The sequence below is a fragment of the Mauremys reevesii genome, linkage group 26, assembly GCF_016161935.1.
Source record: "Mauremys reevesii isolate NIE-2019 linkage group 26, ASM1616193v1, whole genome shotgun sequence".
Lineage (NCBI taxonomy): Eukaryota > Metazoa > Chordata > Testudines > Geoemydidae > Mauremys > Mauremys reevesii.
In genome coordinates, this window is record NC_052648.1 from 14,000,265 (window position 1) to 14,016,666 (window position 16,402).

Here is a 16,402-nt window from a genome sequence, read left to right on the forward strand (position 1 = left end):
CAAGTAGGATTTGAAAGCAAGTGAGGGTTTGTGGCTCACTGGCAGAGGGTTCCAGAAGCAGGAGGCAGAAGGAGGTGAGAGTATGGAGAGTAGATGGAGCAAGGAAGTGAGAATGGGCAGAATACAGTGGGGGATGTGTATCCTATGGAACGTTCAGTGCCCTGGGGAGCTCCGAACTTGATGTGGAAGGTGACAGGGGTTGGTGAAGTGATGCCAGGGTGTGGCAACGTGGTCAAAGTTGCAGGAAAGCGGGGACACTGCACATGACTGTTGCATGGCATGAAGACTGGATAGTCGTCAAGGGCCGAGAGGAGCAGCTGATGGAAGTCTCAATGAGCGAACTATGGCATGAGCCAGGGCTTAGCAGTATGGGGGAAGGGAGACGTCCTTCAGTGCTAGCACAGACTGGGTAGAACAGAGCTGCACCTCCTCATTTCTACCCACTGGCAGCAGTGGGAGAGTGGTGCTGAACCTCCCCAATCCCTACTTTTTTTTTTTTTTTTTTTTTTTAAGGCCCTGACCTACCCTCTCTCTAGCAGAGAAGCTGGATGCAGGGTGGCACCTGCTGCTTCCTGCTCTCCCCACTCCCTGTCCCAGCTCCTGTCTATCTTGGGTGTTTTAGGGCACCCAGTATCTAGGTCTGTGTGGCTTGTGCACACCATTCCCTGCCCTTTTGGGGTATAGGATTTCTTGTGTCTGTGGCATGCTCCCATCTCTGCAGCAGGGGCCCTCCCGCCGGCTGCTTCTCTCCTGTCCTCAAGTTCAGCAGTTTCTCGTTGGAGTCTGTTTTTGAAGTTTTTCTGTTGCAAAATTGCCACCTTTTAGGTCTGTTACTGAGTGGCCAGAGAGGTTGAAGTGTTCTCCTACTGGTTTTTGCATGTTATAATTCCTGATGTCAGATTTGTGTCCATTTATTCTTTTGCGTAGAGACTGTCCAGACAAATGCTCAAATAAATTTGTTAGTCTCGAAGGTGCCTCAAGTACTGCTGTTCTTTTTGCAACAGAAACACTTCAAAAACAGACTCCAACGAGAAACTGCTGAACTTGAATTAATATGCAAATTAGACACTATCAATTTAGGCTTGAATAGAGACTGGGAATGGCTGAGCCATTACACACATTGAATCTATTTCCCCATGTTAAGTATCCTCACACCTCTTGTCAAACTGTCTGTAATGGGCCATCTTGATTATCACTACAAAAGTTTTTTCTCTTTAATTAATTAGCCTCTTAGAGTTGGTAGGACAACTCCCACCTTTTCATGTTCTCTGTATGTATATACATCTCCTCACTATATGGTCCATTCTATGCATCCAATGAAGTGAGCTGTAGCCCACGAAAGCTTATGCTCAAATAAATTTGTTAGTCTCTAAGGTGCCACAAGTACTCTTGTTCTTTTTGAGGATACAAACTAACATGGCTGCTACTTTGAAAACTTTCCTGAATGGGACTTTCCTGCCACGTTGCCCCGCCCTGTGCTCCTTGGCACTTCCCCCAACATGCTCTTTCTGTTGCAGTTTCACTGCAGTGTTTTCCTGATGCTGTGGAGAGGTGCCTGGGGGGATTCCACTATGTCTTTTTCTGTTTCTGGCACACTGTGATCCCTAAAATACTTCTTATATTTACATTGAATTTAAACCCTTGGCAATATAACAATTAACACTTAAATGTAAGACCAGATCCACGAGAGGGAGAAAGGGCAACGTAAGCAGGCAGTCAGCATGACCAGGCCAGACTCCTTGAAGACAGATTGTTTGCATTCTGGAACTGACATTTCACTTCCATGCAATTTAATTTTATGCGTTGCATTGATTCATCGCTGAAAATGCAAATTCTACCTAAGCCGATGTGAATCTTTGAGGCAGAAATTCTGCCTCATTTTGCCAGTTCTCTGTAGATTTTGTTGTCACCGCCCATTCCTTTGTGCTTCTCTGTCTCTCTCTTTCTGTAATTGTAAATGCGCTTATGAGCTACTTGGACGGTGCCCCTGTGGTGAGCAGCCTTGGACTGTGCTAACAGTGCACAAGAACATAATTCCAGAAAGACCCAGAGAAAGGTACTCTCAGGAATATATGAACAAACGGAACTATTTTCATTTCCATCAACAACCCAGGACCATTGCTTGGAAAATTTAAAAGGCCCTGAAAGTATTTGTACTAGTCTTCCAAAGCTTTTCTAGTCCTGGCAGGTCAGAAGATACTTGACCTTTAAAATCAGATCTCTCTGATTACTGTGTTGGCTTCCTCCACACTTGATTCCAATATGTCTGTCTTATGTGAGATTTCAAACCACTAGGGGAATGATTAATGCATTGTATTATTCCTAAAGTGCAATCTGTGTACTAGGCCCGGCCTCTTCTAGACATGTAGGAAGAAATAGCCCCCTAGCCCTGCAGAGCAGATACTATACATAGACAGTCTACAAATGGAGGGTGGAGTTGATTGCAGTGTGGTGGACAGAGAAGCTTAATATGCCGCTAATTTTGCTGCGTGGTCTTTTATTTATTAGCACATGATATGCCTTTTGGGAGCATGGCTTCTGATCTGTTTTTATTTCAAATGCAACCTTGGTCTTTAGTTCTAGCTGGTTTTGAGAAAGCAGCTGCCAAAATCACATCTGAACGTGAGTAGGTGGGAAGGGGGAAAGCAAGTGATGGTCTCAATGATCTGATTTTTAACATTGCGATTTCATGACTTGGATATGCATGATTACTGTGTATGCCGTAGAGCTGAGACCCTAAACTCTTTAGTGAGATATTTCTGTTCACAGCATACGCTTGAAAATGAAGACTCTGAATCGGTCCGTAGCATCTTAATCTGGTGCTTTTTAGAAGCCTCCCCAGCAGTACAGGTAGCCATTCTGGACTCTGGTCCACTGTAGTTTTTGCTCCCTCATTACGTACTAACGTAGACTAAGATGTAACTCTTAGTAATGCCCTTGCAGTTATTGACATGGCCCACATGCAGTCATTTACTGTGTGTCTTTTTCAAGCTATTTCTGCTGCTGCCACAGCAGTTTGCTTTGAAGAGTCCCCCAGTCTCCAGCACAATGCAGCACCTTGTCTAGCATTAGCATGCCCTTGCAGGGCATGGCGGGATGTGTCTCAGTGTTCTCTGGACATGGCTGTGCCATTCTTCCCAGTCTGACAGCAATTTCATCCCATTATTTGCCTTTTTCTTTAGTGATGGTCCCATCTGTCGAATCTGCCATGAAGGTGGAAATGGGGAGGGGCTGCTTTCTCCCTGCGACTGCACAGGAACACTGGGGACCGTGCACAAGAGCTGCCTGGAAAAATGGCTCTCCTCCTCCAACACTAGTTACTGTGAACTCTGCCACACTGAGTTTGTCGTAGAGAGAAGACCAAGGCCCCTCACAGAGGTACCACTTTCCTCCTGCTTGGCTTTTCATGTGTTATTTTCTTTACCTTTGAAGGAAAATGACTGATGTAACAGTTTTTAATTCAGTACTCTGGGGTACCGTCAGGTCCCTTGGGCTCTGCATTCAGCCTGTCTGTAAAGCTGTGTATTTAGCAAAACAGGAACCATCTCTTTCTTTCAGTGTGTTTTTTAAAATTGAACCTGCATACTTTATTTTTAAAAGTTGAATAACTTAGTTTAGGCCCTACATATAGATGAAACAGTCTCCCAGAGTCACATGGTGGATCATTCTTAACCAGAGCTTTGTTTTGGACATAGACAATTTGATCATATCTTTTAATGCACTATAACCAGCATTGATTAAAAAAATTACTAGGAAATAGTCATTTTTCCTCAATTTTAATAAAACTAATATAATGTGAGGAGAATATATGACACATTATAAAAATGCCCTGACATAGTAACTTGAGCTGTAAGAAATCTGTGGAAGAGCAGAGTTCATGCCTTTGGTCTGGCCAGGAGTTGGCTGAGAGTTAGGTGTATCCCGTAGAGGAGGGTTGGAGAATGGGGATTAGGATATTTGTTGTTAGCCTCCTTAGAGGCAGACAAAATTGGGTGAATGAGGAGGCCAGAGAACTATAAATTTGCCTTTATGATTGAGACTACAAACAAAAACACTGTGGAAATGCAGAATTGTTGTTTTCATTTGCCCTGTTGTCCATACATAGGTAGAATTCTGTCTTGTTGTATGTGGTGTCCCCTTTATTAACTTAATGTTCATGTGTAATGTGGCTTCGAGAAGTGTAATTTTTCCTTCTCTATCCTCCCCAGTATTTTGATATCTAGTATCTCAATGTTGCATTAACTTAGTTCTCTTGCATTTAATTTCCTTGGTGTATCTTGCCCATAAATATGAGGCATGGTATACTTTAGATGCTGTGTGTCATGGACCAGTCCTTGGTGAGTGACCCTGACACACACGAAAGCATTTGGTTTGTAGGTCAGAAAGTTCGGTTCCTTCCCCTCTTTAGATAGGTCTGTTCTGGCTGTTTGTAGTGTCACATCTCCTGATCATTGTAGAGGTCATTCCATACAGGAGAGGAAGATATCTTTGACCAACTGATCTTTCAGACTTATTAATTTACTGTGCAGCTACTATACTATACCTGCTGAAGAGCTTGGGCCTCTTGCTTAGGGTGAGCATATCTAAAACATCACTGAGCTTGCAGATGTTTCCCCTGGGATGAATGAATAAATTGTGAGTTACAGTGCAAGGGGGCAGTAGCTGAGTTAGTCAGAAAACATGATTTTACTAAATAGGCCTGATGAGCTTTCAAAGCTTTCAAATAGATTTGAAACTTATTAGAATCATAGGGGTAGAAGGGACCACAAGGGTCATCTAGTCTACCCCCCCCCCCCAAGATGCAGGATTTATTGTGTCTAAACCATCCCAGACAGATGGCTCCAGCGCCCTTTTGAAAACCTCCAACAGAGCACCTTCCACAACCTCCCGAGGCGTCTGTTCCATTGTCCTAACAGTTAGTTAGATTTAATCTAAATCTGTTATGCTGAAGTTTGAATCCATTGCCTCTTGTCCTGCCCTCTGTGAAAAGAGAACAACTTTGCTTCATCTTTTTTATGGCAGTCTTTCAAGTATTTGAAGTTGCTCACCTCTGGATTCATTCTAGTTTCTCCATATCCTTTCTATACATTGGTGACCAAAATTGGACGCATACTCCAGCTGAAGCCTAATCAGCACCAAGTAGAGTAGTATTCTCACTTCCCATGACTTGCATGTTATGCCTCTGTTAATGCAACCTAAAATTGCATTTGCTTTTTTTGCAACAGCATCTCATTCTGACTCATGTTGAGGCTGGGCTCCACCACAACTCCCAGATCCTTCTCAACAGTGCTGCAGCCAAGCCAGTTATCCCACACTTTGTTCATTTTTTCTTCTTCTCTAAGTGTAGCCCCTTACATTTGTCTTTGTTGAATTTTATTTTGTTGTCTATAGCTCACTTCCCCAATTTATCAAGATCTCTTTGTATTTTAGTTCTGTCCTCCAAAGTGTTGGCAGCCCCCCTAGCTTTGTGCCATCTGCAGATCTGATCAGTACGCTCTCTGTTCCTACATCCTGGTCATTAATAAAGACGTTAAACATCACTGGAGCCAGAACAGACCTCCGTGGAACCTCACTTGAAACCTCCCTCCAATCTGACATAATTCCATTAACAGAGACCAACACCTACAAAATCTTCACCAGGCATTCTCAAAACTACGATACCCACACAAAGAAATAAAGAAACAGATCAACAGAGCCAGACGTGTACCCAGAAGCCTTCTACTGCAAGACAAGCCCAGGAAAGAAACCAACAGAACTCCACTGGCCATCACACACAGTCCCCAGCAAACACCCCTCCAACGCATCATCAGGGATCTACAACCCATCCTGGACAATGATCCCACACTTTCACAGGCCTTGGGTGGCAGGCCAGTTCTTGCCCACAGACAACCTGCCAACCTGAAGCATATTCTCACCAGTAACTACACACAGGAACCAATCCATGCAACAAACCTCAGTGCCAACTCTGCCCACTTATCTATACCAGCCACACCATCACAGGACCTAACCAGATCAGCCACACCATCACCGGTTCATTCACCTGCACGTCCACCAATGTGATATATGCCAGCAATGCCCCTCTGCTATGTACATTGGCCAAACTGGACAGTCCCTAGGTAAAAGGATAAATGGACACAAATCAGATATTAGGAATGGCAATATACAAAAACCTGTAGGAGAACACATCAGCCTCCCTGGCCACACAATAGCAGATTTAAAGGTGGCCATCCTGCAGCAAAAAAACTTCAGGACCAGACTTCAAAGAGAAACTGCCGAGCTTCAGTTCATCTGCAAATTTGACACCATCAGCTCAGGATTAAACAAAGACTGTGAATGGCTTGCCAACTACAAAAGCAGTTTCTCCTCCCTTGGTGTTCACACCTCAGCTGCTAGAAGAGGGCCTCATCCTCCCTGATTGAACTAACCTCGCTATCTCCAGCCTGCTTCTTGCTTGCATATATATACCTGCCTCTGGAAATTTCCACTACATGCATCCGACGAAGTGGGTATTCACCCATGAAAGCTCATGCTCCAATACGTCTGTTAGTCTATAAGGTGCCACAGGACACTTTGCTGCTTTTACAATTCCATTAATAGTTACTCTTTGTTTGCAGTTGTTTAACCAATTATGTATCCACCTAATGGTAGTTCTGCCAAGCTTGCATTTCTCCAGCTTACCTATCAGAATGTTATGTGGGACTGTGTCAAAAGCCTTGCTGAAGTCCAGATATATTATGTCCACTGCATTCCCCCAGCCACCAACCCAGTTGTCCCGTCAGAAAAGGAAATCAAGCTGGTTTGGCATGATTTGTTTTTGGTGAATCCATGCTGGCTGCTAGTGTTACCCCCTTCATCCTCCAGGTATTCGCAAATTGAATATTTTATACATTGCTCTAGTAGCTTCCCAGGTATTGAAGGTTAGGCTGGCTGGTCTATAGTTCCCTGGCTCCTCCTTTCCCCGCTTTGAAAAAATGGGTGCTATATTAGCCCTTCTCCAGTCTTCTGGGACCTCTACTGTCGTCCATGCTTTTGCAAATATTGCCAGTGGCTCCGAGATTTCTTCAGCTAATTCCTTCAGTACCCTCGGGTGCATAGCTTCTGGTCCCACAGATTTGAATTCATTCAAATTGGTCAGAAGATCTCTGACATGTTCTTTGCTTATCCAGATCTGCATCCCTTCCCCTTTATTGTCTATGGTAAGTTCACTATGGTCGTCCAGTCACATGCTATTTTCTGTGAGAAGATTGAAGCTAAGTAAGCATTAAGCAGCTCTGCCTTCCTATCATCTTCCGTTATCAACTCACCTTCTCCATTGAGCAGCAGATCCACACCATCCTGACATATTTGAAGAACCACTTCTTGTTGTCTCTAACATTCCTTGCCAGCTGCAACTCATTCTTTGCCTGGGCTTTTCTGATTTTTGTCCCTACACGCTTGTACTATTCCCGTGTATACTTCCTGGTGAAATGCCCCTCCTTCCATTTCCTGTATGTATCCATTTTGGTTTTTAGATTGTTAAAAAGCTCCTTGTGCAGCCATGTTGGCCTCCTCTGGCTCTTCTTACCTTTTCTCTGCGCTAGAATAGCTTGAGGTTGAGCCTCTAGTACAGGGGTCAGCAACCTTTCAGAAGCAGTGTGCCGAGTCTTCATTTATTCACTCTAATTTAAGCTTTCGCATGCCGGTAATACATTTTAATGTTTTTTAGAAGGTCTCTCTCTCTACAAGTCTATATATTATATAACTAAACTACTGTTGTATTGTAAAATAAACAAGGTTTTCAAAATGTTTAAGAAGCTTCATTTAAAATTAAATTAAATTTAAAATTAAATTAAAATGTTGATCTTACGCCGCAGGCCTGCTCAGCCCACTGCTGCTCAGGGGTTCCATCCACCGGCTCCTGCCAGCCGGGATCCCGCTCACCCTGCTGCCGGTCTGGGGTCCCGGCCCTGCCCACATACAGTGGGTACCTACTTTCTCCCTGGTTCTGGCCCATTCTCTTCCTCTCTCTGCACTGAGCTGAGGGTGGGAGTGGACCGAGCACAGGGCTGGGGGTGAAGGGTCGGGGCAGGAGGTTTGGGTGTGGGGGCACTTACCTGGGCAGCTCCCATTTGGTGTGAGGGTGCAGGTGGGAATGTGAGGGGGGGTGCAGGAGCTCCTGTTCGGTGCTCAGGGTGCGGATGTGCGGGGTGCATGGGATGGGGGCTGGGGATGTGGGGTGCAAGAGTCAGGGTAGAGGGCTGGGGACATGTGAGGGGGTGCAGGTGTCAGGGCACGGGGGCTGGGTATGTGTAGGGGTGCCAGTCAGGGCTGGGGTCATGGGGGGGGGGGTGAAGGAGTCAACAGAGGGCTGGGTGGTACAGGGCTCAGGGCAGGGGCCTGCGGGGTGGGTGGGTGGGAGTGCAGGGCTCAGGGCAGAGGGTTGGGTGTGTGTGTGCGGGGGGGGTCAGGGCTCAGGGCTGGGTGATTGCCCCCCTCAGAATCCCCAACCCCCCTGCTCCTTGTCCCCTGACTACCGCCCCCCGGGACCCCACCCCCTATCTAAGCCTCCCTGCTCCTTGTCCCCTGACTGCCCCCAGGACCCTACCCCTACCTGTCCCCTGACTGCCTCAACCCTTATCCACACCTCCGTACCCAGACAGAACCCCGGACTCCCATGCCTATCCAACCGCTCCCTGCCCCTGACAGGACCCCAGAACTATGGACCCATACAACGCCCCGCCTGCCCCAACTCCTCTCCACACCCCTACCGCCAGACAGCGCCGACCCGAACCCCTGACTCAACCAACCCCCCCAGCTCCTTGTCCCCTGACCACCTCCTCCAGAGACCCCCCCACTCTGCCCCACCCAGGACCCTCCTTGCTCCCTGTCTTCTGACTGCCCTGACCCCTATCCACCCCCCACCCCCTAACAGACCCCGGGACTCCCATGCCCCATCCACCCTCCAGAGACCCCTGCCCCTAACCACCCCTGGGATCCCACCCCCCATCCAACCCACCCTGCTCCCTGTCCCCTGACTGCCCCCACTGCTTATCCAACCCTCCTCCTGGCCCCGGCCCCCTTACCATGAGGCTCCCCGCTCATCCGGAGCCCTGCCGCCGTGCGCGCAGCCCCGCCCCTCAGAATGCTGCGTGCGCGGCGGCAGGGCTCTGGATGAGCGGGGAGCGTCTTTCCCTCCCCACAGAGACAAACACTGCCCCGCGGGAGCGCGCAGCCCCGGCCCCCAGAGCGCTGTGCGCGTAGCGGCAGGGCTCCAGGGGAAGCGGGGGAAGGCGGGGGAGGGACCGGCAGCTTGCTGCACTCGGCCGGACGCTCCGTCCCGGGAGCGTGGACTCTGCGTCTTGCCGCGCCAGCAGATTTTTAATGGCATGCTGGAGTCCCGGCAGGCCCCAGCGTGCCATTAAAAATCGGCTCATGTGCCGTCTTTGGCACATGTGCCATAGGTTGCCAACCCCTGCTCTAGTATTACATCTTTTAGGAACTGCCAGCCCCCTTTGGCTCCTTTTCTTCCTAATTGATCTTTCCATGAGATGGTGCCTACTATTCCACTGAATTGGTTGAAATCCACATTTCTGAAGCCGAGTGTCCTTGTTTTGCTGTTCTCATGTCCTCCTTTCCATAGGATCTTGAATTCATCAGAGCATAATAACTTCTTTCCAAATTCCTGACCACCTTCACATTTGCAACTAATTTGTCTGTTCGTCAAAACCAGATCCACAATGGATGACCCTCTACTTGTTTCCTACACATTTTCAGAATTTGCAGGACATATTAAGTTTTGCTGTAATAGTCTTCCAACAGATATAAGGGAAGTTAAAATCCCCCATTAATATTTGCTCATGTGTGTTAACTAATCTTGTTACCTGCTTGTAGATTGACTCCTCCACTTCCTCTTTCTCATTTGGTGGACTTATCAAACAAATGGTCACAGCAGACACTCAGATATTCACCCTACCAGCCAACAACACAGCCCCTCTAATACAGCACCTACCTCAAGAACACTCACCGTAGCTCCTGTTGGATGGTTCCCAAACTCCCTCTGTTTGCTTCTCCTCTGTTCGCTGCTCCTTAAGATCGCAGCTGGCTGCCTTTTTATAAGACTGCTGGCTTGAAGCAGCTGCCCCTCAAAGCGTCTGCTGGTTCACACTTCAATCAACCACTCAAGGCCCACCTGGAACAAAGCACTTCCAATTCACACTTTTCAAACAAACACACACACAGTCAAATCGGTACATGACTAGATGATAGTCTGATAATGCCTGTTGTTACTAGTTATGGTGGCAACAACAAAAATGTGTCATATTGCCAGATCACCAGACAAGACGTTGCTTAGCTTGGTGAGCCATTGGCTGAGAGTCCTTCAAAAGAGTCTGTGGAACACTCACCTTTAGTGGATCTTATTGATCTATCCCATCACCTAAGGAAATTCCTTGTAAACTTCTCCTCCCACTATTCGCTTCATATTCTGGTTGGGCAGCTTGGAGAAGGAGCGGATGGGGCCTTTATCAAGACAGTTTTGGGCCCCACACTACAAGAAGGTTGTGGATAAATTGGAGAGAGTCCAGTGGAGGGCAACAAAAATGATTAGGGGGCTGGAGCACATGACTTATGAGGAGAGGCTGAGGGAACTGGGATTGTTTAGCCTGCAGAAGAGAAGAATGAGGGGGGATTTGATAGCTGTTTTCGACTACCTGAAAGGGGGTTCCAAAGAGGATGGATCTAGACTGTTCTCAGTGGTAGAAGATGACAGAACAAGGAGTAATGGTCTCAAGTTGCAGAGGGAGAGGTTTAGGTTGGACATTAGGAAAAACTTTTTCACTAGTAGGGTGGTGAAGAACTGGAATGGGTTACCTAGGGAGGTGGTGGAATCTCCTTCCTTAGAGGTTTTTAAGGTCAGGCTTGATAAAGCCCTGGCTGGGATGATATAGTTGAGTTTGGTCCTGCTTTGAGCAGGGGGTTGGACTAGATACCTCCTGAGGTCCCTTCCAACCCTGAGATTCTATGATTCTATTTGTGCAGCTGCAGAGTAGGGCTGGCATGGAGGTTTTATTTCTTATCGTCTTCTGTTTTTGTAAACTGAAGAAAGTCTCCCCTTGGAGGTTTTCCCCAGATCTGTTAGTGACTGCTCTATCAGAAGGAAAACTCCACAATAGAAGAATCTGGAGATCTAGTTGAGGTGCCTGCAGTTCCCATAATCCTCCCCTTGTGTGTGCTCCCATCCCCACCAGGGGATTTCATTGTGATCTTGCTCCACCCAAGCAGGGTTATAGAATGGGATACATGCAACTCAGCTTACAGTAGAAATGTATTTGTCCTAAGGATTCTGCTACATAGCCTGGTGGTTTGGAGCTCACAAGATCATATACTCTATAACATTTACTAGGGCAGGGCCTGTATCTCAGCTGTGATGATACTGATATGCCCAGCAGCACTTGGGTTATTTAACCTTACACAGGGCCTAATTTTCCATATCTGGTACCTAAATAGGACATCCAAATCCTGCACTTAAGTGCTAGTAAAAGCATCAAAGTGCATAAAACAGAAACATATATGTTGATGTGAGCTAAGTACAGCATTTGGACATCCTGTTTAGGCACTTTATGTCTGAGAGCCATCTATTTTAGTGACACTTTCAGGTTTGTGATTGGTACGGGTTTTGAGGAGACATAAAATAGCTTTGCAAAATCTAATGGTGAGGAAACTCACTGCTGCTTTTGCTATTTATTCAAGTCAACATTGGGAGAGGCCTGCATTTGGGTCTGGATCTCAACAGAGCCATTGCTTGACCATGCAAGTACGTCTGATGGCCATTGATAAGAGGCCAGAGCAGGTGAAAGGATGAGTGCTTTAAATTCCAAGGTGGATGAATTAACAGCCAAAGATGATAAACTTTAAATTCTTATTGATGGCTTCAAGGAACACTCTCTGCCCAATTGGATTCTGCAGCCATGATGACATAGTATGGATACATTCTAAAAACACAGAGGCAGTGCAGTGAAAGAAAACAAAGTTTTGTGGTTACAACTAAAAATGGTTAAATCCAAATGAGACACAAATCTCAGTTGTGGTCACCAGGAGGTGAAGAAGCCCTCAGTTATTCTAGATGTGAAGCTCAGCTTGTTGCCCTGTCAAAGAAAGCAAATAGGTTGGTTTGACATGATTTGTTCTTGACAAATCCATGCTGTTACTTATCACCTTATTATCTTCTAGGTGTCTGCAAACTGATTGCTTAATTATTTGCTCCATTATCTTTCCGGGTACAGAAGTTAAACTGACTGGTTTGTAATTCCCCTGGTTGTTCTTATTTCCCTTCTTATAGACTGGCGCTATATTTGCCTTTTTCCAGTCCTCTGGAATCTCTCCCGTCTTCCATGACTTTTCAAAAATAATTGCTAATGACTCAGATATCTCCTTGGTTAGCTTCTTGAGTATTCTAGGGCCTGGGTTTCACTAGCAGGGGGATTCGAAGTAAGATATGTAACTTCAGCTACGCGAATAGCATAGCTGAAGTCGAAGTATCTTAGTTTGACTTACCTGGCCGTCCTCACAGCGGCGAGTCGATCGCCATGGCTCCACTGTCAACTCTGCTTACTCCTCCTGCCAAGGTGGATTATAGGCGTCGATTTGAGGATCGATTTATTGCGTCTAGATGAGACACAATAAATCAATCCCTGATACAGCAAACACGATCCGGCAGGTAGTATAGACATACCCTTTGATGTATTTCATCAGGCCCTGGTGACTTTGAAGACATCTAACTTGTCTAAGTAATTTTTAACTTGTTCTTTCCCTATTTTCACTGGCATTTACTGTTAGACGTCCAATCACTACTAACCTTTTGGAGGAAAACCAAAACAAGAATGTCATTTAGCACCTCTGCCATTTCCACATTTTCTTTTTTTTTTTTTCCCCCCCCCCCCCCCCCGTATTGAGTAGCGGGCCTACCCTGTCCATGGTATTCCTCTGGCGTCTAATGTATTTGTAGAATGTTTGCTTGTTACCCTTTATGTATCTAGCTAGTTTAATCTTGTTTTATGCCTTGGCCTTTCTAATTTTATCCCTAAATACTTGTGGTATTTGTTTATATTCATCCTTTGTAATTTGACCTAGTTTTCACTTTTTGTAGGACTCTTTTTCAGAGTTTCAGATCACTGAAGATCTCCTGGTTAAGCCAGGGTGGTCTCTTGCCATACTGCCTATCTTTCCTACACAGTGGGATAGTTTGCTCTTGTGCCCTTAATGTCTCTTTGAAAAACTGCCAACTCTCTTGAACAGTTTTTCCCCTTAGACTTGCTGCCCATGGGATCTTACTTACCAACTCTGAGCTTGCTAAAGTCTGCCTCCTTGAAATCCATTATCTTCATTGTGATGTTTTCCCTCTTACCGTTATGACTGAGTCTTTAATTACATGATCACATACTGTTTTTTTCCGCATGCTCCACCTCACTGAGTGCACAGGAAGGACGTGCTCTGGTGAGTGAATCAGGGTTGGATAGTGAAGGAGCCTGTTGTCTGTGTATAGGTCCTCTACCTTATCTATTTGTTGCAGAAGTTGGAAGATGTTGCTGTTTGCAGAACAGGGACAGGCAGGAGGCCTGCCCAAAATTAAAGGCCTAACCCTCACCAAAGAGGGAGGAACCACTAAGCCCAGGCCACAGTTGAGTATTGGAAAGTGTGCAGCGAGTAAGGCAGAGGATTGCAGGAAGAGAAAGGATGGTCTCATGGTTTAGGCAGTCGAATGCTGCCCTGGGGAATTGGATTCTGTCCCTGCCTCTGTCACAGAGTTCCTGCATGGTGCTGGGCAAGTCACTTCAACCAGATTTTTCACCGGTGGGTCACCAATTGTGTGTCCTCATTTTCTGCATGCCTGACTTGGAACCACAATGTCTGATTTGCTGAAGTGCTGGGTGCTCACAGCTGCAACTGAAATCAATGGGAGCTGGGCTTTGAACATGTACAGTGCTGTACGATGCTAAGAACTATGAAGAATCTGGTTCTAAGCATCTCAAATTGGACACCCAAAACTTTTCACCTCTCTGTGCCTCAGTTGATCTGTAAAATGGAGATAATATCCAGTCATCTCCCAGGAGTGTTGTGAAAGTAACTAGATTTTTGTGAATCCCTCAGATACTGTAGTGAGGAGCACCATGAAAAAGCCCTTGAGGAAATTAATAATTCTCTGTTCAGAGCAGGATTTGAATAATGTACAGATAAGTCCTGGAATCACACGCTGAAAAATGATAAAACAAAATATTGAATACCTTCTCATTAAGTGAACGCCATCTGGCCTAGGCCCTAAATGAGGCAGGGGTTCTGTGGAAGAAAGATTTCAATTACGTGATCACATGCTATATCTTAATGCATATACACAGAGTGGGAGTGAATTAAGGTTGTAGGGGCAATCTTAATTCTGGCATTTCCTAATGTTTGCTTGCCTTTGCTACATGAGTGATCTTTAAACATAGCGTTTTGTATGATTATAGTTGTGATCTGAGCACACTGGTTTCCAGCCAGTGTTGTTCAAGGTCTTTCAGTCTTTAGAGCCTTTAAGAATAGACCCCTGACTATAAGAAGTCAAAGTGCAGAGAATTGCTTTGAACCAGATGTTTCTACTTTAGTAAAACCATGTCAAGTGCAAACAAAAGGAATAATTACTCCGCAGGATTCATCTTAGAAAACACATCTAATATTTCAGGTGTTCAGAGAGGTTTTGCAATAACTAGGAAACTCCTTCATTCCAGAGGTTTGCTGCTTATGACCAAAAGAAGTCTTTGGTCTGATCAGTTGTAGTAGCCCAGTACATCAGTTAGTCTGTTTGTGGAGTCCGTTTGCTCTTTGGGGATGCACTGTGACAACTGTAGAAGCTCTCTTTTAGGGCTTCAGGCAGAACTATGTGAGCTGAGTCATTCATTGCTGAGTCTGCGCTTCCTTTCTCCTTAGGGGCCGTTCTCCAAGATGCTGCTGGGTCTCTGTTTCTACTGACACGGGCAGCCTTTTCTGGGAAAATATCACTGTTCTGCATGGACTTCATTAATCTCTCTGGCTGTTGCTTACTGCCAAAGCACTGAGTGGTCTGTTAAATGCTTTGGTACTTCCCTCTGCATTCACCCCTCCCTGTGTCCCTCTCCCCTTTTCTGGCTGGGGGGGGGAGGGGGAAAGGATCCACCAAAATACTTTGATACTTATTTTTCTCTTTTTGTAAATGGTTTTAATCTTTGTCTGTTTTCCCCATTTGTGCCTGAGCCTTGCCCGTTGGCCCTTCCTGGCTCTCAGATTGTCACTGAGTGTGTAACCATCTGTGATTTCTCTTGTATTTGCTGTAGGACTGTAAAATAGTAACCAGTTCACCGGTTAACTGGTAAGCATTAGTCTTACTGGTTAATCCACCCTAACCATTAACCCCAGCCGTGCCGGCCGGCAGCCAGGCCGCCGGAGCAGGGGCGGCTCTAGATATTTCGCTGCCCCAAGCAGGGTGGAATGCCGCGGGGGGCGCTCTGCCGGTTGCCGGTCCCACGGCTCTGGTGGACCTCCCACAGGCATGCCTGCGGGAGGTCCACCGGAGCCGCCTGCCACCCTCCCGGCAACCGGCAGAGCGCCCCCCGCGGCATGCTGCCCCAAGCACGCGCTTGGCGTGCTGGGGTCTGGAGCCGGCCCTGCGCCAGAGCGACCTCAGTCCCGGGCCGGCCAGAGCAGCCCCAGTCCCAGCAGTTAACCAGTTAAACTATATAATTTTAATCCTTTAAACAGTTAACTTTTTAAAATAATATTTACATCCCTAGTTTGGAGCCCTTTGCTGGTTTCCTGTTGGAGGCTATTTATTAAGGCTAATTCGCTCCTCTTTATTTTAACTATTTATTTAAACATTTTAAATCATTTTAACCCTTTCCTGTCCTCTGCTGCAGTGTTGTAAATGGGCTACCTAGAAACTGTGCCTAGCTACCTGCTATTAATAGGACATACCACCCAGTCGATACCTGAGTCAGTGAGAGGCTGCCACTGACTGCCAGCCTCCTGATCCAGGAATGGATGATTTCCAGTCTCTTTTGGTACAAGCTGCAGCCCTAGAAGCTCCCAGCAGTTATAAGTGCTGCCTAAATATAACAACTCACTCCTGTCATTGGGAAGCTCATGCTCCTGGTAATGCTGACCTGCACTGAGTAATCAGGGTTTCCAGGGGGAACAAAACTGGTGTCTGAACTGATTTCCTACTCTCATTCCTGGGTTTGGCAGATGCGCTGTTGACTTCACAGCAGCAGCTGTTAACAAGCCCAATGACAGATCAGTCCAACTGAAAGAGCAGCACACGTTATCTAAGCACCTAGAGAGAGAAATCATGTGAAGGTCAGGGCCGGTGAGAGAATGGGCACACACTTTTGTGACTCATGCTGAAGGGCCATAACTTTAC

At 46.3% G+C, this 16,402-nt stretch overlaps 1 protein-coding gene across 3 annotated transcripts in view; it reads left to right on the top strand.

Moving 5' to 3' along the window:
- The window catches only part of MARCHF2 (membrane associated ring-CH-type finger 2), an 87,816-nt gene that overhangs the window by 40,347 nt on the left and 31,067 nt on the right, over positions 1–16,402 (top strand). For all 3 annotated transcript variants that reach the window (XM_039515667.1, XM_039515668.1, XM_039515669.1), the window contains one exon: positions 3,183–3,378. In XM_039515667.1, coding sequence (XP_039371601.1) covers positions 3,183–3,378 — 196 coding nt within the window. The remainder of the gene's footprint in view (positions 1–3,182; positions 3,379–16,402) is intronic.